We start from the raw sequence: 23,584 nt of genomic DNA, 5'->3' as shown, positions 1-23,584 counted from the left end.
ACAGACAGACAGACAGAGTTACTTTCGCATTTATAATATTAGTATGGATACCTTTATTTATTTTGTAGTAGCAAAAGGAACAACACAAAATGTACCAAATAAAAGAACCAAGTACTTTTTAATATTTTATTAATCCTTAATATACATCGACTAACTTAAAATAATCAATAGCTTAACTAATTAACCTATACGACTTTGTAAATTAACTCATATTATGACTTCTTATATAAATAAAAACATGTAATTTATCAAAGAGTGATACATATTTTTCTGTGCTTGTCCAAAACTTAAAGCACGCAGTGGCTTTAAATTACAATTTTTTAATAATTCCATCTTTATTACGAATTGAACTCTCCATTACATTAACATGTTAGACATTTTGACTTTCAAATTTTTGGGAAAAAGAAAACAAAATATTTTCTTTAGATTTTACAATGTACATCATCTTGTTGCTGTTCGTTGCCGTGCAGTCGAACGAACTTTCGACTCGAACTTCTACAATTAACCTAATCTTCAAATTCACACTACGTAGGTACAGGTAAGTTTTTAGCAACAAGCAACAATATCTGCTCCGTACTGAAACACCAGTTAGCTATTTCCTTAGAGACTTTGCACCAATTCTCGCCATGATGCGGTTCTGCTGCTTTACAACGAGTTTTAACATCTTCTTGTTGCTGCTCGTTGCCGTGCAGTAGTTCGAACTTGTAGAAGTACGCCCACGCGTCTCCAAGGTCCGGATCGATTTTTACCTGTATTTGTTATAAGAAAACAACGAATATGAATTGAACGCGGTCAATAAATGCAAATGTTAAATTATTTTTATTAAAAAAAAAGTGTGTCGGGACGCTCAGTAGAGATTAGTAAAATAACGATAAAAATATAATGTTGTTACGTAACAAAGCGTAAGGCCCTCCCATAAGAAGTAAAAACTTAAAAAAGTGGCACTCGGGGACTGCCGCGGTAAATCTATTGCATGCTATGCCTTCAAGCCACACCTCCGAGCCCGTCGGAGTGGGGAGCGTGAGGTTTTTTTCGTTACGGAATTTCTCGATTCGGTCCCCGCACTCAAGGCCCGCGATAGAAGCTATGCAATAGCTTAAAAAAAGTGTGCGTGTCAGGACGCTCGGTAGAAGTGATAAGTTAAAATAATGATAAAATAATGTTGTTACGTAACGAAGCGTGAGGTGTACCCTACCATAAGAAGTTAACACTTAAAAAAAATATTAGACGGCTTGAGCATTTTCAATTCGTCTAAAATTATATATTCAATTCACTTTATCATAGTAATAAAATTAAGTTCTTGGATTTTCATTTTCACATTTACTAAAAAGTAACAAGTGTACATATATAATAACTAGAGCCAAGATGTCCCTTTTATAATTAAACTAGCTTACCGCCCGCGGCTTCGCCCGCTTTCTCTAAAACGATTTGAGATTTAAACTATCCTATCTCTCAAGTTGGATCGAACAGCACATCACACATGGTGTGCGAATTTTATTATAATCGGTTAAATGGTTTAGGAGTCCATTGAGGACAAACATTGTGACACGAGATTTATACATATAATACTATATAACATAAAAACAACGTACCGTCCTATTGAACCACTCTCGGCACTTGTTCAGTTTCCTCTCGGTCCAGAACAGCTGCGACACCGCCAGCAGCACGTGGGCGTCGTGCTCGCATTTCTTCAACGCGTCGACCTTTAGCAAACATTAATTATTACAGTACGCGTCCAATGACCTATTATACTAGTAGACGCGGCATACGCCAACATCATTGCACTAAAAAACAGCGTAATTAATACATACCTACTTACTAACGCATTATCACCAATAAAGTTGTTCTCTCTTTCACTCTCACGCACGAGACATAATACATGTCTCATTCATGTACTTCGTAATAACAACTGCCGATTAAAATATAAAAAGAACGTCCAGCCACGACGCTGAATGGTGCGTGACTAAGTGAAACTCGGGCACTTAGCTGAGTTTTTTCTTGCCAAAATAGAGAGCGGGTAACGTATCTAGCTCTTTTATATATCATAGTACGCGTCACGTAAAAAGAACGCTGGATGAAAGTGATGGGGTGTGTTTGCGCATGGATCGAGTTTTGCACGTAAGCTATGTGCCGATTATTTTATTTTTGAACTAGGCTCACGAATCGTGGCTTCGCAACTACCTATTTGTTATTCTTATACCACCTCATAACACCAATGCACATAAATCGCCAATGCGCAGCTTAACCGTCAGCGTTCTTTTTACTTGACGCGACCTGTATCATAAATTAACTCCATACTTAATTGATCACTTTGATCATTACTAACAAGTTAACAACTAGATACTTAAATCAGCGACAAACAATGTCCGTCTATTTACCGAAGGTAGACATTTGGTTAGGACATTGTTTAGATATTGATTAGTAATTAGCATTAGCCCAATCAAAATCCGACTTTATTAGAAGGGAATAAGGTGGAATTTATTTTATGTATACCAACTAGCTCATGCCATGACAATATTTACGCCAATAGCACGACGTCCTAAGCGGACAAACTCTAACTTGTCAAAATATGACCTGTGATGAAACGACACTATAACGCCGTTAGTACACCGACGCATTTGCGTGCGGCAGCGAAACAACGAAAAATCTGTCAGTAGTGTGGCAGGTTTTCGCATATGATATGTCTCACTCTAGCACATAGATAGATGAAATAGTTGCGTCCTTGTCGGTATTGTTTCGCAAGGAACTGCGAAATGGCCATTACACAGACGCATTGCGAAAAAGTTGCGAAAACATTGCTGTGTACTTTCCGCAGATATTTTGCTACGCAGTAGTTTCGCAGAGATTCGTTGCCGCATACGAATGCATAGGTGTACTAAAGGCGTAACAGTTTCCAAATTTGTTCGATTACACTATAACCCATAAACTCACGCTTTTAGTCTTCCTCTGCGGCCTGGACTCCATGAATATAGCATCTGCCCACAAACGACCGGCGCTAGGACATTCTTGCAATGCTTTCGCCATTAGCGCTTGTGCGATTTCTACGCCGCCCGCACGACGTTCTAGGCGTACACTTTCTAACCTGTTGTTTTGTAAAACATTTATTTCGTATTTAATGATGCTGATGAGAAGGAAAATAGATAAAAAGAGGATTAAAGGATTATGAATGAAAACAACACTACTTTAAATAAGACAAGTGATAACTGCGTTAAAAACAACCGACTTCAAACTTGCACTTGCAAAATTTACAAATACCTACAGACAAAAATGCTCATAAAATAAAAACTACTGGGCCTATTCGAATAAAATTTTTATGGGACCAATTCGACACCATCCCGCATCGAACAAAAAAAGAATCACGTAAATCGGTTCAGAAACCTCGGAGTAATCGGTGTACATACATAAAAAAAAAAAAAAATATACCGGCCGAATTGATAACCTCCTCCTTTTTTTTGAAGTCGGTTAAAAACTACAATTCTTCGACTGTATTCAATACTTTATACTTTCGATGTCATTAAAAATTATATTGTCCGAAAACAATCTCTGCCTGCATGTAGTTAGGCAAGTGAAATGTTTAATAACCGATATATTAGTTTCATCATTACTGACGTGAAATAAGGTGTAAAAACATACATAATTTCACCGTTCGATATTATGTTTTACTTACCACAATTCAGCATTCTTTGGGTTCCGTAATCGAGCTTTTTCCAGCACAGATCTGGCTTTGGTCACGTGTTTGAGCTTTTCTTCGAGCCGCGACAATAATATCCACATTGGCACACATGTCGCACACTTCTTTAGCTGTTATAAAAAAATGAACATTTTCATACAAGTAAACAAATGCATTTTAAATACATGTGTTCTTAAATCAGAATTTGCTCGTAATATTTTTTTCCTTTTTTTTAGATAAGTGCAAAATGAAAAGGTAATCGTAATGGTTGCCTTATTCGAGACGTTCTCGATTAAATTCCTAATTGAATAATTGTTTTCCTCTTGTAGATTCTTTCTATTGCATTTTTTTTATTTTAGGGTCGTTATTTTCTTATTACTGTTTCAAATATGTAATGTATGTATGCTAAAAGATTATATCCCACACTCACCCCTTGCGAATAAGTATTATGTGCATCATCATCTTTTCCCATCTGCTCCTCAATCTGTCCCTTCATCATGTGCAACTTGGCGTAGTCGCTGAACACCTTTATAGCTTCGTCGAGAAGTTTGAGCGCTTCGTCCATGTTGTTTAATGCCCATTCCAGTTTAGCTGATTTTATCATTACCTGATAAAATTGTATGATTTTTTTTATTTGAATATCTGAATAGCTAATTACCTAATAACATTTTAGGCAGTATTTAAGCAATAGAATAAATAAATATTCAGGATAATTTTTCACACATGGCACGACCTGATCCCATACTAAGCTTTCGCTTGTGTTATAGAAACTAAAAGGCTGACAAACATACATATATAATTTTAAATAAATACTTATATGTATAGATAATTAACACCCAGTCACAGAGCAAACATCTATGTTCACAAATATTTGCCCGGGATGAGAATCGAACCTACGACCTCTGGCTTGGAAGGCAGGGTCGGTACCAACTAAGCCAACCGGTCAGTCAATAATAATTATTGTTTATAGTAAAACTTAAATATTTTTTTCTATCAACACAACCCGGGCGAATCCGGAACAAGCGGTTTCACTATCTCACTCAACTAACTAATAGTTTTTTAACAACCACTGTTAAATGCTGTAGCTTTATGTGTAGTGAAGACAATTTTTTTTAAGTTTGTAAATTTAAAAAAAAAAATTGTCTTCACTTAAAAACGAGCAATTACTAAAAATAACCTGTCTATGGATGGAAAAATAATTTAAATTCAAATTTAGAACACACAAAACCATAGACTCACCCGTGGCGTGGGCGCAGACGCTCTAGCCTTAGCGAGCAGCCGTCTCGCTCTGTCATACTCTTTGTTCTCGCTCTCGAGCTTGACAGCGGCCAACCAGATCTCTTCTGAGTTCGGGTTCGCTTGGAAAGCGAGGGATAGGATACCTCTTGCTGCTGGTACATCGCCTAATATAGAAATTAATTTATAATTACGTATCGATTATGTATCGACCAAATGTTGTTTTATAATATTGACCCTATGTTCGAATTGCACTGCGAACCGAAAAAAATGAACAATCAATTATCAAATTATGCTTAGGGGTCTATAAAAGTTCATGTCATTCTCTTATCACACAGCTTATTTTAAATATTCAGCTGACGCACAGTAGTGCAGATACACCAATACAGACGCGTTGTGGTGTAGTGAATAAATTGTCTCAATTTAACCCCAATAATTGAAATTTCGTGTAAATGAAAAATTATTAATTTTCGTTATGAAGCGGTGCGTGTCATAAGGTTCAAATTTAAAACAAAATACGCACGCAGTGGCGCAATCTTTGGTGCAAATGCGCCTCGGGTAGCGCAACGGATAGAGCGCGCGGTCCTCCTCTGACCTTCATACGCACGTGTATCACGTTTTACACGTCATCAGCGCGACTACACGGGTTTTTTATTTTATTTTTATTTTATTTATTTTGGTAATTTTATTTTTTTAAAACATGCGTCGTCTTCGCTGTACTAGGAGCAGAAATTAATGGATTGAATATGCTAAATTGATGTACTAATCACCGGCGAGCCACTTGGACTTGGCGCCCATCAGCCACAGCACCTCGCTCTTGGGGCAGTGCGCCACGGCCCGCTGCAGCAGCGCCTCGAGGCTGGCGCGGCTGCCGTGCTGCTTCTCCAGGTACGCTGCTCGGAGCCACAGCACTCACCGGCCAGCCACTTGGACTTGGCGCCCATCAGCCACAGCACCTCGCTCTTGGGGCAGTGCGCCACGGCCCGCTGCAGCAGCGCCTCGAGGCTGGCGCGGCTGCCGTGCTGCTTCTCCAGGTACGCTGCTCGGAGCCACAGCACTCACCGGCCAGCCACTTGGACTTGGCGCCCATCAGCCACAGCACCTCGCTCTTGGGGCAGTGCGCCACGGCCCGCTGCAGCAGCGCCTCGAGGCTGGCGCGGCTGCCGTGCTGCTTCTCCAGGTACGCTGCTCGGAGCCACAGCACTCACCGGCCAGCCACTTGGACTTGGCGCCCATCAGCCACAGCACCTCGCTCTTGGGGCAGTGCGCCACGGCCCGCTGCAGCAGCGCCTCGAGGCTGGCGCGGCTGCCGTGCTGCTTCTCCAGGTACGCTGCTCGGAGCCACAGCACTCACCGGCCAGCCACTTGGACTTGGCGCCCATCAGCCACAGCACCTCGCTCTTGGGGCAGTGCGCCACGGCCCGCTGCAGCAGCGCCTCGAGGCTGGCGCGGCTGCCGTGCTGCTTCTCCAGGTACGCTGCTCGGAGCCACAGCACTCACCGGCCAGCCACTTGGACTTGGCGCCCATCAGCCACAGCACCTCGCTCTTGGGGCAGTGCGCCACGGCCCGCTGCAGCAGCGCCTCGAGGCTGGCGCGGCTGCCGTGCTGCTTCTCCAGGTACGCTGCTCGGAGCCACAGCACTCACCGGCCAGCCACTTGGACTTGGCGCCCATCAGCCACAGCACCTCGCTCTTGGGGCAGTGCGCCACGGCCCGCTGCAGCAGCGCCTCGAGGCTGGCGCGGCTGCCGTGCTGCTTCTCCAGGTACGCTGCTCGGAGCCAGATGGACTTCTTCGACGGGAACACGGACAGCGCGTACCCGTACACTGCGCGGGCGCACTCGTACGCGCCTTCGTTTGCGCACTGCTCACAGATAATTGTTTTTGTGAGAATCTTTTATTTGGTTTTTAAGCTCATAGACCAAAATCACTCGTTGTGCGAAAACTTTGCTCACAACACATCATGGTCACAGTAAAGATTCACAACGCGAATTTTTATAAATATTTGAAGAATAGAAAGCACTTAAATACCATAAAAACGAAAATATCAAATTCAACGCCAATTTTGTGTTATATCTCTAATGAAAACGCTTACGACGCGTTGCGACAATCGTTTGTGACCGACATGTTAGACGCGTTGTGGCAATGAAGAAAATACATGACGCGTTCTGAATTTTTAATTGTCCCTAAAATATGAAATCATTACATACAAATACAATAACACCATAATTTTAAATAAATTAATGATTAAAAAAATCTTACCGCTTCTGCATCCTCCATCCAAGTGTGCTTTTGATCTTCTGGTTCAATGCCATGTCCGATAACAGCTCGAATAATTGCCTGAAAAAGTGTTGATTATTTTAACAGTAACATAATTTAATAATTTATATCGCATTAATAACATTTTAGGGTGACAAAATATTTTTTTATAAAATGTTCGTAAATTAAAGACCTTCATAAATTTTCAATATTTACCTGGCAAGTATGCACAGCCCCAGATTTCTCGGCCTCCATTGCTTCCTTGAACCAATGTTCGCGGTTTATTTCAACACCATTAGCACTTAGCGATGTGATGGCACGGTCTATGATTTTCTCCACCATGTGTGTGTTGCCTGATAAAAAATAATATAAATGAAGACAAACTCGAATACAAACGAAAAAAACTCTTGATAGAAATATAAATTTTTACAGGTTTGAATATTTTTTTGACATTGAATTATTGAGATTTTTTTTTGCTCAATCATAGACATAAATTAGTCTTTTGTTATATTTACAATATTAATGTTAATAGATTCTTATATATTAAACATTCATGTTAATATGAAACTATAAATGCTTAATTTAGAAATTTGTTTAACATATTATACCTAATTTTGCTAAAGAATTAGTAAAATTATCTTACCATGCGCTTCTTCCAGTTTAGCAGCAGTCACCCAAATCTGTCTATCAGTAGGTATATTTTCTCTGGCTTTATTTAGCACTTTCCTTGCGTTTTCATATGTCTCCAGTCTAGCCAAAGCAAGCCATAACTCCACACTTGTGGGACAACATTCTACAGCTCTTGATAGTAATATTCGAGCGTCCTCTGGGTTTTCTAATTCTACGGCTGCCTTCCAGAGACGGACCGAGTTTGGAATGTGTTCTAGAGCTTTGCGGTATACGCGACGTTTCGCCTGTTAAAAATACATTTGAAGGATTACGGAAAAAAAAAGCATATCAAAAAAAATAATGGAGTATTATGTGTGCAATAATGTTATTTTTTACAGTATGCTAAATTTTAAGGGTACTTAGAAGAGTGCCAGTTGTCAGAAAGTCCTATTACTTAAATTAAAATATTTTTATGGACTATTTAAAAGGTGCATATTCTTCAATCCTACTATAAAGTTTATGTCAATCTATAGTAATTATTCTCTATGGTTATCTGGCTTTAATTATGGCTAGATAGCCAATAATGTACCATATCTATGGTACATTATTATCCATGCTCGCCTTCTCCAGTTCGGCTTCACTTTACAGCCTTTCATTATGAGGAAATAAGACAACACTTAAAAGATTACAGAACATTCTATAATCTATGATTATACAGTATCTATGGTAACCTTAGTCTCCTGCTCCAGATCGACTTCGCTTTGCAGCTTTCCATTATGAAGTTGCAAGCTAACACTTTGCCGATTACAGAACATTCTATAACCTATGACTATACAATATTATCTATGGTACCTTAGGCTCCTGCTCCAGATCAGCCGCCTTCACCCACACCCTCACACTGTGCGGCAAATTCCTAGCCGCGTGCGCTATGACAGCCCGCGCTGTATCTATGGGTTGTAACCGAGCTGCTTCAAGCCATAGCTCCTCGCTACTGGGGTTCACTTCGCAACCTTTCATGATGAGGTTACGAGCAGCTTGGACTTTACCTGTTATTTAGATCATAAAGAAATTATTTTTAACAGTTTAAAGACAGGAAATGTTAATAAAAATATTATTAAAATGTGTAATAGAAGGAAACAGATTTACCAGGCGCAATTAAAACTTTATGTGTTTGTATGTTATATTAGAGTCAAAATATTGCCACAGTAATGGCATTTACGCCATTGTTCCAACATTTTCCTGCTTTTTTTTTAATTTTAGAATAGTTATTCTTTTGTTGATGAATTATCAGGCAAAAAGTTCACAATTACTTTCAGATGATAATAGTCCTACAATCTAGATTCATAACACAATTTCGATAATCTAAATAAGTCATGTGACAATAACAGCAATTACAAAAAATGTTCAGACTAAATTATCACATTACCTGTAACCTCCTCAAGTCTAGCACTAGCAATCCATGCAGGTGGATGATTAGGGTTAGTTTCTCTCACAGATTTGAGCAATAGCCTAGCCTTCTTGATATCATTGATATCCCCACCATATGTAGGTATCATAGACTGCAGATCTGTTAGGTATCCTTTTGGATCTACTACTGTTTGTCCAGTGACTGAATCTGATACTTGAGATAGTTTCACTGTCATTAATGTGTTTCTTGCCTGTCCTATTTTTCTTAAATCCAAATCACCTAGAAGAAAATTGTACAAATAAATTATAAAATAGATTACAAATGTAGGATAAAATACATAGTGTAATAACTACATAATATTATAAATTTATAATATCTACATATTTTTTAGTTTTTCGAAACAAGGATTGAATGTGTGAAAAAAAGACATTGATTTTGGTATAAAATATTTTTGTTTCATTAAGGTTTTTTAAATAGGACAAAAATTATAATTTTGTATCACTATTTTATCACCAAAATTTAACCACTTTTACATCAAAATAGTTTATTGGAATAACATTAGTTACCTGAAGGTGTCAGCATTCCAGGTGTAGCAACACCAGGCATCATAGATGCTAGACCAGAACCAGGATCTATAGAAGTCGTTGACTCCCCACCAAGGTTCCTTGACAGCACACTATCAGGTAAAGGTGTGAACTTCTCAGCCCTCGGGTTACGCTGCTTTCTATTACGCGCGTCACCCACTTCTGGTATTGCAGCCCATTCATCTTCTGACACTGTTTTCAATTCACGTTTGAGGTCTGAAAATTGCTGTTGGATTTTGGGCCTGAAACATTTTGACAGACATGATTATCTTGGAGTTACTTATGCTTGCGATGTAGAACTACACAAACATCAAAAAAATTATCATAAATATTCAGTGGAACAGTACAAAATGGTTTTTATAATATAATCAATATCTTACCTAATATGTCCATAATTCAAATGGGTAAAAAGATAGATAATGTATACTGTACCTTTCTTGACGATATCTTTCCAAGTCTTCTTTCAAACGTTTTTCTCTGTATTCCTTTCTTTTTTCATCCATTCTTTTGTCAATAGATTCATAAATAGCATCAGCTTCAGCGTCATCTTTATCATATGGATCCTGTAAATGTAATAACAAATATAATGCATACATGTTTATATGTGTATAACAAATATAAACATGTAGTCTGCAGTTGTATTAAAATTAAATATGTATTTTTTTTAACTAAGATTTATTTTGTTAATAATCAAAATAGTCATTTAGTCATTTTAATAAATTGTATATTTTTCTTTTTCTTTTTGTCCGTTAACAAACCGTGGCAACTTATAAGTAAAACAACACTTAGCTATATATATTTGTATCTTTTATATCTGTTATTTTATTGGTGTATGTTTTGTAAGTAGCCCTGAATAAATAAATAAATAAATAAATAAAATAGAATACAATATAAATTATAAATAACAATTACTTGCATGAAAACAGATTTAATATAAAAAATGCACCTTAGAAAACAGAGAGCCACTATATCCTGAAAATTCATCATAATTAGAATCGTTCAAATCTTCATCATCATCTTCTTCTTCTGTTTTCTTGCGTTTAGCTGCTGGCGGTGCATGGCGGTCATCACTTAAAAATGAAAACACAAATTTCACGTTATTGAAAATATTACATTTTAATTGCAAAGGCATAATATTTTTCTCTATTAAAATAAAGATTGTAGAAGTAAATTGTTATAAATTTAATAATACTTACGATACATCATTTGCGTCTCTGGCTGGACCGATATCAGATCGTGTGGTAAAACCTGTAGCACTGAAATAAAAATATAGTGGGTAAACTATCGCATTTCCTGAATTCAGTAGATACCATGACTTCTTAATATAATAACTATTAACTTACCCTCTACCAACACCAGCTACATAACCAAGAGGAGCTGGAATACCAAGAAAATGCTTTTTGTTTTTATTTACAAATGCTTGTGGTGGCACAGACATTTTGGATATAGTAATTGGAATAAAAGAAATATCAAATATTAAATGAATTACACTTATTTCTGAGTTTATACTTTATATTATCAAATAAAATGATAGAGAGATAAAATATAAATATAACAAATATTGTTTGACATTTGTTTCGGTATGTCGACTGTCAGTGTGACTGTCAGTTATCAGTTAGAATCACAGATTAGAATCTAGCTATTCGTTAGAATTGACCACAGATGACAGAATATACTAATTATCGTATTTCAATATTGGCCGATTAAGAAGAGCTGGAACGTAAACACATTCACACTTTGCACATATTGTATAGTGTCTATGAAGACGCGCGCGGCGTGACGTCATACTGCATACGCATCATGAAAAGCACAGATGAAAAGTCTGCCCATCTCTCTCGCGCGCAGCGTTTACATATATAGCTGAACAATACAGCTTTTATTGTAATGTAGCCTTATCTCTTACGTGCTAAGGTTTCGCTTATTAGGTATTGTTTATATCGTTATTTTGAATATGACATGAAATTTAATTATTAGGTATTTGATAATTGAATGATTATCAATACTATAATACAATAAAATTGATTAGGTATGAGTATAAATAATTAAGTTCATCGATTGAGTTACTTTTAAATTGTAATTTTAAATGAGAGTTTTCATATTATCTACAACGCACCCATTTTACAATTCAAGTCTAGGTACACTAGAATCGCATTTATTTTGAACATACTGTATAGTAAAATTGCATAAGTGTGAGTACTGTGAACATGCCAGCTTTCCTTAATCGACCAGTAACTCAAACAGCACTCGTACCACAACTCGAACGTGTTTCCACTTGGTTTCCACAGAGCAAGTAACGTGACTCAAACCACACTCAATCTCAAACCTATATTATAATCGCTCATTCCTTCTTATATTAATTTTATTGATTAATAATCTAAATTGGGATTTATCCACAGAACAGTAAGGTGGATTTATCACATAGAGTACGAAACTGTACACAATATGTTGGCAACAATTTTTATTTTGAAACTAGCTTTCCGCCCGCGGCTTCACCCGCGTGGCTCCGCTCGTGTTGGCCTTAGCGTGATGTTATATAGCTCTCGGTAGAAAGTAGTATATTCCTTGTACATAGTCTTCCTCGATGAATGGGCTATCTAACATCGAAAGAATTTTTCAGATCGGACCAGTAGTTACTGAGATGAGCGCGTTCAAACAAACAAACAAACTCTTCAGCTTTATAATATTAAGTATAGATTTGAAGATTTCTTGCTACCTCGCTACAGTTTCTCGCGGTTTTGCTTGCAGTCACCTGTCACGTGTCACCATTGAATTATTGACAATTGACATTTGACATTAGCACTGAAAATTGGTGCAATTTTGTTTGTTGTTTCTAGTAACTAGTTTTCGATGTTTCAGTCTTCAAATTTTCCCGGTTGCCTAGCAACAGAATATAAATATATTTTCTGAGATCACAGCACTTCTATGAGCATTATTAAATAATTTAATTTATGGTGTCTTATTACTATTAAAGTAATCATGTCTTCAATATCTAGTTCTAAAGAAGTGAAGTCATTTGAAAATAGCAATAAAGAATTTTTACTCTTAGAAAAAACTTGTGAGGCGTTTAAAGACAGCGATGAGGAAATAAAAATGATATTTAATGAGATTAAAAAGCTGTCTCACAATAAAGAAACAGAGATGGGAGATGACGAAGATGTAGAAATGATATTAAAAAGGGCTGAAGACATAGCTAATGAAACAGAAAATTTACTTAAGAGTAGCCCAGTTGCTGCAAACAATGTTATTTCATATCCTGGCGATTGCTGTATTCCTGATATCAAAGTAACTGAACCTAGTGTTGAACCACATAAAGAAAACGACAAGAGCTCAAATGGAAAGGTAAGAAAAACAACACATCAGCATAGAATAATTTATTTTATTTTATAAATAATTTACTTAAAAATATAATATAAATCACAACCTTAGTTTAAATAAATGCTTAAATATTAAAATTATGTCTTATGCAAGTACTTTGCAAGAACTCTCACTCCAGCCATGGATTCTTTAGCCACTGGTTCAATGAAGGATGTTGGTAGAATGAAGCCATATCTGCCAGTGTCACTAAGTTCAATGGTGAAGGAGTACTTGATGCCCTGGCCCTTTGCCCAGTCGTCGGAGCCCCCAGCTGCGGGATATAGGACTCCACTTGATGATCCCACTGTGTATTTTGTTCCACCTGCTTGCTGGATGGCCTGTAAATTAACATAATTTTAAAAATTCTTCCAATAATATGTGTTGGTTACTCAAACTGCAATACTCAACAATGAAAAGTGACCGAGTAGGATTTGCATGAAATTATCTACTTGTCTTCTTTTTGAACAACTCCGGTAGCCATGGTTGGCATCAAATTAACAATGTATTATTAGTATTTGATGTGTTAATATAGTCAACTTGATCCTGTTGCCTGAAATGGTTCTTAACCCATTGAGCCCCAAGAAGCCCTATCGGTCCCAGACACAATAGATTTTCTATTGTGTCCGGGGCCTGAGTTATTAACCAAATCAACCCATATAATACCATAATAATGATTTACTGTAATTTGACTACAAGTAGTTATGCAAATAGTATTATTATTGTGAAGATGTCAGCATATCATGTAGGAGTATACTTAGTAAACTTACTGCAGCAATTTCCTTTCCCACTAAATCTAAGTCTTTGTGATCTGGAGGGACTGCATTGTCATAGCCCCATGGGTAGAGGAGATACTGCCCATAGCTGTGGTAGGTCAGGTATGCCGAGAAATTAGCTGCCGAGTTGGTGATAAAGTCCTGTAAATGTCATTTAATTTCATTATTTGTATATAGTAAAGGACCAGCACCAGCAAGGAACCTCTTTGTATGTTGATAAAGAATAAAAAGTTTAAATTTAGTCCATGACAAATTAAGAATTTATGTTTGCATTTTTCTTGAATTGTGAAAGTTATTTGTTTTGTTTTGCGCCGCCATGTATTTTAATAATTTTATGGTGAAGGGCTTTCAAATTAGCTTAGATAATTACTGATAAAACTTTATCTTTCTCATCAATTTTATCTAACAAGAGTCAGTAGAAAGTTCTTAAGTGTTCTTCATTATTGCTGGATCACACACTTATATTTAATATTAATTATTTATTATGAAAAGGTATTCTTGAGGACTCCACTTCTTTCAAGTGACATTACTTGAGATATTAATTATTATTCTACAAATTCAAATTATTAGCTTATCTAAACTCATATTATGTACCTACTCTAAATCAAGTTATATTTTCACGGTAATAAATATCAAGTTATTGAATGAAATTTGCCATGCCCCAATTTATATTTATTTTTATACAAACATCTTTTTTAAAATATGTTGTACACGCTCCAAAATAGTAATACGATAGTCAGGTAATCGCCCGATTCGTGTATGCGAGCTAGCGAGATCTGTTTTATAAGTGAGAGTGAAAGAGCGCGGCTTATTAACGGCCGTTTAAAATGTTTCTGGCGTATGAAACGCCTCACAAGTTTTTTCTAAGAGTAAATATTCTTTATTGCTATATATCAAACAAACAAGCTTAGTTTGGTTTCCTGAAAATTTAAACTGTATAAATTCTAAGTGAACAATAAATATTTGGCACTTACTGCAACGGCTCTTGATTCTGGTTCGGAGAACATACGGGTACCACGGAATATATCGCTGCATGGATTTGATGACGAACCCTTGCCTCCCCATCGATATCTGCACAAAACAAATAAGAATTTATACATTTTGAACATATAGTTATAGAGTGTAAAGTTTGTAAAGGTCCTGGAGGAAAAGTACTTAAATAATGAAATACAGCGGATAGGAAATATTCCGTCGAAAACATTGAAATAGCCAAGTATTCTATTTCATTTTCCAATCGATACGAATAATAATAAAAGAGTGTTTTGAAGTACTTTTCCTCCAGGGCCTATTGCAAATTTCCATTCTGTGTAGTGCCGAAGACTGACGACGACGAGCTTATAGATAATGCTTACCCGAAGTTCCTGTTGAGATCAGTACCGATACATTGTCTGGTGCCAATTGTTGGTTTCCTATTCTTTCGCCACAGACGATCAGCTTTATGTGTGTACTCGTAACCATCTGGGTTCACCACTGGTAAGAAATACCTGTAGGCAAAGTCCCGTATAAGAATCTTTAACTCCTTTTCCCGTTGTTCGCTAGATATTCATGGGTCCTAAGATAATAATATGCTATACATCCGACAGAATGTATATTACCTATTTCTCATATTATACACCGGTTAATAAAAGCGAGCGACTATAATTAGATAATATGTGTCCGACTTGTTAGTTATAAAGATTTCTTATTATTAGTCGTTTACCCGCTTTATGCGACCTGCTTTACTATAATTTATAGAAAGTGGCTTTAGTGCTTTAAATTTGTTCCTTCGATATACAATTTACTTTTTAAAAATCTTTATGGTTCGAATGTGCCAGTGAATATTATTTTCATGTGGACCAAGTTGACGCATCAATTGTTATAGGAAGTTATGTTTTGTGATTTCAAACTCAAACTCAACTAAATCTACCATTCCCACAGATTTTTTTTTGTATTTGTACAGTATTTATATGGCATAGCCATAAAGATTTTTATTTTAAAAATCAAAAGTGGGTTGCTTTTCCTCGTTCAACTCTCTGTGGGTTTTTACATTAAGAGATAGAACGATCGAAGAAAAAATACTGATGACAAATATATTTACCAATCGATGTTCCTAATTTCGTCTGATTCTTCATCGAAGTTTTCTGCAATTTGATTTATTAGATACGTCACTGTAGCTGGACTTATCCATTCTCTTGCATGTATACCACCGTCTATGAAGACTGCTTTATTTGTCCTTTGACCATTGGATATGCGTAGAATCTGGAAGAAATAAGATCATTATTATGTTTATAATCTTTCCCATAACATTGATCGTGAACCAGTTACATTACCCTGGAATAAAAAAATAAAAGGAACTGTGGGTACCTTGAGCTCTCTGCCTTCGTAAGATTTTCCAATAGATTTTACACTGACGATAGCAGGATACGTCTTTGCTAAATAATCCAAAAAGCCGTGAATGTCTTCAATTCTATGGTATTGCTTCCACGTCATGCGATGACCTGTAAATGTGTTTTGATTAAATGATATCGAAAAAATATAACTTATTCGTTTTTAATATCTCTCAGTAAACCGATCACAAAGTTATGTACCTATTTTAAAAATAATGAGTTTATTTAAAAAACATATTTCTATTTCCCAATAGCCAACGTTATTTTCTATTCATCGGCTTAAGAGTTATAATTTAACATAATAAACCAAGAAATCATCTTTTTATAGATATACACTAACAAGTAGGTACCTCACGGCCCTTCATTCTGCCAACTTTCCCTCTACGTAGCTAGCAACCTGCAACCACGACTGGTTATTCACGATTATGGTACCTAACTAAAGTTACTTTCCATGCAAAATTTCTAAATATTAATAACATACAACACACCACTATTAGAAACGACAAATTAGACACTTGAAGGTGCAAATGTTTGCAGTGCTTTTGAATTCAACGACGAACCCCAGTTCGCATTCGGCCAATACTCCATGGGAATGTTGAGGGAATTATATCCCATGTAGGCACCTATATAACCTACGCGACGGTGGTATGCCCTATCACGCCAAAAACTGTAAGCTCTTGCTGTAACAAAACCACATCATCCCCTGGAATGTTGTTTACGAATAATAATTCCATCTTTTAAGCTCTTGAGCAAAAGAATAGGTAGGTATTATAGACAAGAGTTAGGCATATAATATCAAAATATATAAAAGAAAAGACAAATGTTTACCTCTTCTATCCTGAAGTTCGATTTCATTTTGGTCAAGGGGAGGGTTCTCTTCGTTGATCCTTTTTTGCAGGTCATCAATGATTATATTGAAATCAATGTTTTCTCTCTGGAACAATTTTGTTACGTTTTCTACTGCGTTTGATTTGACGAGAACGTCGACGTACGAGTGGTTTCCAGACCATGTTGCAATCACTAGATGAAATTACAAATGAAACATTAATCACTGAGTGATTTTTTAATTTCACACAAAGAGGACTGATATTAATGCATTATGTGATACTTACAATTCCTCCTTCGTAGTCTTCCGAGTATAAGGCGCACGCCGCTCTTTTCTGTTGAAACTTGCCATACTTGAGCTCCAGAATAGTCTACTTTGTCGTCTTTTTCATCTTCCACAGCTCTTGCTATGATTTGTGGGACTTCTTCTTTAATCTCATCAACATTTTTTGGTGGCAATTCTTCAGCAATAGCGTTTACCGGATCATCAGTGGTTTCGCCTTCTATACGTTCAACATAAGCAGGTTCCTCGGGTTCACTTGGTTGTTTAACAGAATAAAGATCGGGCCATTCTAAAAATGATGATAAACATGTAGGTAACTACTTCAATTACAAATACATTTTATTAACGTAAATGCTCAATAAAATAAAATTTACATGAGATTAGTGATGATTATTGATGTGAATAAAAGAATAATGCATACTCGTATTTTATGAAAAGAATGATAAATGAACACTATTTAATTTACTATTTATGTATCTATATCCCAATTTTTCATATTCCAACAATAATATGATTTCTAAATGCTAATTTATCACTGCTATAATTTAACGAATAGGTACAATTATAATAATCCTTTGTTTCAATCAACGGACGATGCTTGTGTTGGCTCCTATGTTAGCATGGTAATTTCAGATATAATCTTTGTTACATTGTTTATATTAATTGAGGTTGAAATACCACAATATTTAAATACGAGTTTAAATCATACCATAATCTGACTGAGAGCTTGTAGGTATCTTAATTATCGGGTTATCCGTTTTCTTTTAACTCATAATATATTCATTATTTTGACCATGCGTCGCGTTAAATAGTTTCACTTTTGATTTTATGAATAACGAAACAAGAAAGTAGTCGATTGATTTATTGCAAAGGATACCAGTATTGTTCAACTTTACGGCGGGCTATAAGAACATTTAATGAATCCATAATAGAAATGTTAATTAGTATGCGGATCTCGTTTCATCGACATGTTTAATGGCTTTCTCTGGACGAGGTTCGGTTTTCATTTACGCTAAGCTTGATCTTGACCAGTATCTAAATTGTAACGGTTGTAGAGTTGACACAATTTGCGATGCTATTTAAAACATAGATTTAAGTTTTAACCCGTGACGAGTTTACTGGTTATTTTGAAACTGTATAGGTACCTAATCTATGAATATTATAATCTAGGTATGAGTAGGTAGTTATACAATTTTCTTTGAGGACTTTCAAATTTTCCTACAAATTGGATCGCTTTTTAGGCAGGACAAGTAATCAATATTTATTTAAAACGTTTTATTGCCAGACCGGAGAAATAATTTTAATATTGGTTATAATTTATTATGTAACTAGACGTCGCGTTTTAAATTGATTTACTGTTGTATAATTTGTATTGGTACGAATGTTATAGTTGCCCGTATATTATTGTTAGATTAGAAAATATGATTATATTTTATTAAATGAATAATTTACAGTTTCAATGTCTCTACATACTTACATGTGATAATTTTCTTAAAATACATAGGTAGGTAGTTAGGTACCTAAGTTATATTAAAATATTGTTTCTGTGCAAAGATGATGAAGCTTTGTTTTGCGACATTACTGGCATAGATTAGAAATAAATTATTCTATTGAATTTCCGTAACTTTACATATTAGATTTTGATCACGATTCTATCAAGGAAAATGTATGTTCAGAATAATTGGCCCAAGTTCCGGTAATGTTTAGATGTCCACGGAACTGTCGATAGGAAAATGCGCTTAAGGTTGTGGAAAATTAAAGGCTTTATATATAGACTTTTTCCCTCGTTTCCAATATTTCAAAATATATGTATATATAATTACATGCAAATATAGTACAAATATAAGGTTTCAAATAAAGATAAGATTGGAGAAGAATCTACTTGTCCGGTGAAAATCTTCTCAAAATTTTCTTTCAGCTCTACGTTTAGGTGTCTTCTGTGGTTTATATAAAGTTGATCGAAAAATAAAACAAATTTCGCTTTTGCATTGTATAAAAATGTACCTATCTAACTAACGTCCAGGTAGGTACTTATTTAAAAATGTGATACATCATCTATACAGGTGTTAATTATTATTATTGTGATGTAATAATAATTATGCTAAAATATCTAAAGAATATACTCATCATCAATTATTAATCTCTTACCTAGGTACCTATTTATTTTGCATAAACTAATTTTATTTTTCGTAAACAACTTATGAGCGTCGTAAATATTAATCGTATACAGGAACCCCTTACCTACATCGTCATGTTTCTTAAATAAAAACCAGAATGAAATGGGGTTAACCTAGCATTAAAACGGTTTAATACAATTAGCCATAAAAAACTTACCATTTCCTGGTTCAAGATCGTTGACCAGCGGTGTTCCGAGCACGGCGGCTATAGCCACCAGAAGCACGACTGCTCTTACCCACGACTCCATGGCGACTGACCACTCGTGCCGGCCCATGGAAAGCGCATATATGCAACAACACCCTTTTAAGCTCTATACGTTGTGCAATCGTATAGCATCTCGTCATTGTTATGATTATAATTTTGCTTCTAACGTGCCATTGGATTTACCATGTGCAAATATTTTGCGATATGGAGTTTATGCGGTGAATTTATTTTTTTTATTTTATATTCTCGCTTTAAATATTCATCAATAATGGATGTGATTTCATAATTCTATTAACTACCTAGGTATCTTGTATTTAGATACATCCTTTTGATTATGGATGTTGTTATAGATTTTCGATGTCTCTATGGTTAATACATTGAAGTCAATATATACTCCAACAAAGTCGTATTAGTGGTTATAAACGTTTAACTGTATGTTTGTTTAGGAACCAGCTCGCTGCGCAGGCGCCATGCTCGGTCATTGCCATCAAATTGCAGTTATTTAATAACGACAAACTGTTTACTGTAAACATGTTTTTCTTCCAATACTCAGATTCAATCGGCCTCTCCAAGGCACTCAGTTTTACAGTTATTCAACAAATCCAATTTCTCAAGTCGATGACCTACGGTTTAACCCGGGGAACAAGTTTTAAAAAGCATCTGTTTTATTTGAAATTGACCCAGATTTTGAGCTGTGGCTAAACATACATAACATGAAATATTAAGTTATTGCGATCTTTAATTCATATTGAAAATCTCCCTGTTTTCTAATTGAATTAACTAATTTAAGGTCAATCATATCCCAAAACAACATGGGACAGAGCACAAGGAAACCCGCCGCAAGTCGAAGGCGAGACCTTTCTCCGCTGGCGTTATCGATTCGAAGAAAAAAGAGGCCGCGAAAGTGGCTCGATTTACATCTGGCACGCCGAAAAAACTTAACAATTGTAAACACGAACAATTGGTGGAAGAACTCAAGGATACCAATGAACGAGTGAAAAGTCTTGAATTATTGAATGTGCAACTCGTTGACGATAACAAGGCGTTAAAGAAAAAGATCAACCAGTTGGAGGAAGACAAGCAGAACGCAGAGATAAAGCTGGTAGAGTGTGAGAAATTTGTGAATAGAATTGCAAAAGAATACCACAATAAGGAATCAGAATTGAAGACGAGTAAACAAAATGAACAAGGCGCTCTTGCAGAACTGAATAAAGAAAGAAACGAACGAAAGAACTTAACGATTCAACGCGAAAAAGATGCAACTGTTATAAAAGATTTGCAGCGGCAAGTGAAGGAAATGGAGATGATTTTAAGGCGGAAACATCCAGACTCAGTGTCTGCTCTAATAGGTTTGTACACAGTTATCAAAATTATATTGTAGGCTTTGAAAAAGTACTGTATTAACAGCTTAACAACTAATTGTTTTGAATGCTTTTGAGTTGTGTGGAATTTTAAATATTTCCTGGTAAAACTAAAACTTATATTTTTTTAGTTGCGTCAAAATCGTCCACTGTGGAAGACAATAAAAAGAAGCTTCTAGAAGAACGCATAGTGAGACTCGAGCAGGAGTTAAAAGACAAAGAAAGTCATTTCCACAGTGTCCTCATGACTCTTCAAGAGAAATTTACCGATATGAAACAGAAGTATGAAACTCACATTGTTGACGTCGAAAGAAAATTAATGGAGGATCGGAAAGTGAACCAGGATCTGAAGAATAAGATTAATAAAATAAATTTACACGAAGTAGCCGTCCAAACAGTGCCTAAAAACCAAAATACAGTTTCTACACAAACGTTCCTAAAGCCAGATAGAGCGTCGTCTGCTGTAAGCAGGCTGACACAAAATTCCGCCTTAATTTTTAACAGACTGAAGGAAGACAGTTATCTCATAGCCACTATTAAAGGTTTACAGACTGAACTAACAGCCAAACAACGAACTATAGCCAAAATTAACAGGGAGACAGAAGAGTTGAAGAAAAACTTGAGAAGTCTACAGAAGGAGAAAGAATGTAAAGTATACCCAATCCATACATTTGATTAAATTGAAATTATGCCCGTTCTTATTCATAACGATAAATAATGATTTTCCTTTTTCATACAAATTCTGTGTCCTTTTGCGAGTGATTTTGTTATTCAACTTAACTTTGACTAAATAAACTATTGTTTGATATTTTTTCAGTTCTTTTGAACTTTAATCCACAAAAGAGAGCGGGATGTAAACCAGCAAAATCAACGGAAAATGTTATGTTACGGGCGAATAACGCAATGGAGGCAGAACTGTCGGAAGTTCGTAAGCAAAAGGAAGACCTCATGGAAGAGAGGGTCAGTTTGTTGTCGTCTTTGAAGAGGACCAACGAAGATCTCATTATGTTGAAGAAGAAGCGAATTCAAGATGTGAGTACTATTTCAAAAGCAACTGTTTTTTTAACTGTCAAAGTAACATCTTCTTTTATATATAATATATTATATAAATCTCGTGTCACAATGTTTGTCCTCAATGGACTCCTAAACCACCTAACCGATTATAATAAAATTCGCACATTATGTGCAGTTCGATCCAACTTGAGAGATAGGATAGGTTTTATCCCGGAAATCCCTCGGGACCGGGAACTATGCGGGTTTTTCTTTGAAAACGCGGGCGAAGCCGCGGGCGGAAAGCTAGTTTGAGTTATATGGATAAGCCTATAAATTTAGTTCACGAATTTGTAAGCCATAATAGTTTATAATATGTAAATAGGATAGTTACAACTTACAATAGATAACTGTATTACAAAATATGCATGTCCAATAATAAAAATTTTAAGACGTAAAAGAGCTTTTACGAACTTTTTGACCTTATCCTAAAATACAAGTAGGTACAAAACTAATGCACCTCATTCATAATATTCAACAGCTGCACACACTACAACTAGCGCACGAAAAGGAGCTAATGCAAATGAACATGCAGCTTTATCCGTTACAAGAAGAAATTAAACTATTGAATCGTACCGTAGAAATATTGCAGGAGCGAGTTCGGTCGGCTGATGACAAATTGTTGAGGTACCAAGCCGGGATTAAAGATGAAGTTCACGCTGGCGGGGATAATATGGGACCAAAGAGGAAATAAAAATTTGTTCGGTGAAAAAGGGTTGACAAAATAATAAAAAAAAAAATTGTTCAAAAATTGCAATTCGTTGTCTTTGGTCGATGGGGAATACCGGATAGTGAATTGCTGAACAGTATACCTACTCAAACTCTGGTAAATATGTACTACTTAAATTATGAAAGCGGTTTTCGATAGTTGTATTATGTTTATTTGAAATAAACGTAACGACAGATGGTTACAGCAGCCCTTTTGCAGTAATGCAGTTATTACTTTCTGCTGTATAACTTAATATTTGATTGGATTTGATTTTATAAATGTTAACAAAATACGTAGAAACATAAGTCAAAATTACAATATCTTCAATTTAATTTGCGGTTATGTTATAAGCAATTGAATGTTGTTGATTAATTTGAAACGGTTGTAATCAAGCAGTTATTAACGAGAAAATACCTACGTAATAACTTGTGATTGGTACCTATGTTTTATATATGTACGTTATGTGAGAAATAATATATTTTGCGATAGGTTCCTTTGTGGCTCGCCTTACCGTTCCACATAGAAACGAGGTAATGCACTTTCCCGTTTGGCGTTTAGTAGCACGTGTGAATTGCATGTGGCCTGCACTCGGTTACCTGTTTGTTTGTTCCAAATAAACATAATTATTAGAAATTATATATTAAGTACTTACATACTTGGTTTCTAAATAATCTTGCTTCTTTTTTAATGCAGGTCAATTATATTTCTCGATTAGA

General features: G+C 35.9%; 4 protein-coding genes across 5 annotated transcripts in view; 1 reads left to right on the top strand and 3 right to left on the bottom strand.

Annotated features, from left to right (window-relative positions):
* Positions 1–23,584, bottom strand: part of LOC123698106 (SET domain-containing protein SmydA-8) — a 542,384-nt gene that overhangs the window by 508,611 nt on the left and 10,189 nt on the right. The window lies entirely within an intron of this gene.
* On the bottom strand, positions 113–11,336 carry LOC123698097 (pre-mRNA-processing factor 6). Its single transcript, XM_045644691.1, has 17 exons — positions 11,109–11,336; positions 10,962–11,021; positions 10,712–10,835; positions 10,198–10,328; positions 9,748–10,007; positions 9,200–9,460; positions 8,626–8,819; positions 7,808–8,078; positions 7,381–7,517; positions 7,168–7,245; positions 6,553–6,769; positions 4,910–5,073; positions 4,101–4,277; positions 3,668–3,801; positions 2,932–3,082; positions 1,593–1,703; positions 113–749 (listed from the first exon to the last, which is right to left on the bottom strand). Exons 1-17 carry the CDS (start codon positions 11,201–11,203, stop codon positions 525–527), a joined length of 2,790 nt encoding a protein of 929 aa, XP_045500647.1. The 5' UTR covers positions 11,204–11,336; the 3' UTR covers positions 113–524.
* On the top strand, positions 12,655–23,051 carry LOC123698100 (centrosomal protein of 162 kDa). Its single transcript, XM_045644695.1, has 5 exons — positions 12,655–13,104; positions 20,539–21,097; positions 21,241–21,756; positions 21,927–22,141; positions 22,641–23,051. Exons 1-5 carry the CDS (start codon positions 12,742–12,744, stop codon positions 22,851–22,853), a joined length of 1,866 nt encoding a protein of 621 aa, XP_045500651.1. The 5' UTR covers positions 12,655–12,741; the 3' UTR covers positions 22,854–23,051.
* Positions 13,122–19,836, bottom strand: LOC123698104 (carboxypeptidase B-like). 2 transcript variants are annotated; one of them, XM_045644700.1, is made up of 10 exons: positions 19,701–19,836; positions 17,371–17,655; positions 17,087–17,278; positions 16,819–16,938; positions 16,236–16,369; positions 15,970–16,130; positions 15,245–15,376; positions 14,867–14,963; positions 13,887–14,033; positions 13,122–13,457 (listed from the first exon to the last, which is right to left on the bottom strand). In XM_045644700.1, exons 1-10 carry the CDS (start codon positions 19,816–19,818, stop codon positions 13,218–13,220), a joined length of 1,626 nt encoding a protein of 541 aa, XP_045500656.1. In that variant the 5' UTR covers positions 19,819–19,836; the 3' UTR covers positions 13,122–13,217. The 2 variants fall into 2 exon arrangements, with proteins under 2 accessions (XP_045500656.1, XP_045500657.1); XM_045644701.1 differs by lacking the exon at positions 16,819–16,938.

Source organism: Colias croceus, chromosome 15 (assembly GCF_905220415.1).
Source record: "Colias croceus chromosome 15, ilColCroc2.1".
Taxonomy (NCBI): domain Eukaryota; kingdom Metazoa; phylum Arthropoda; class Insecta; order Lepidoptera; family Pieridae; genus Colias; species Colias croceus.
Note: the sequence above shows the minus strand (reverse complement) of the source record. Positions and strands in the feature narration are given on the sequence as shown.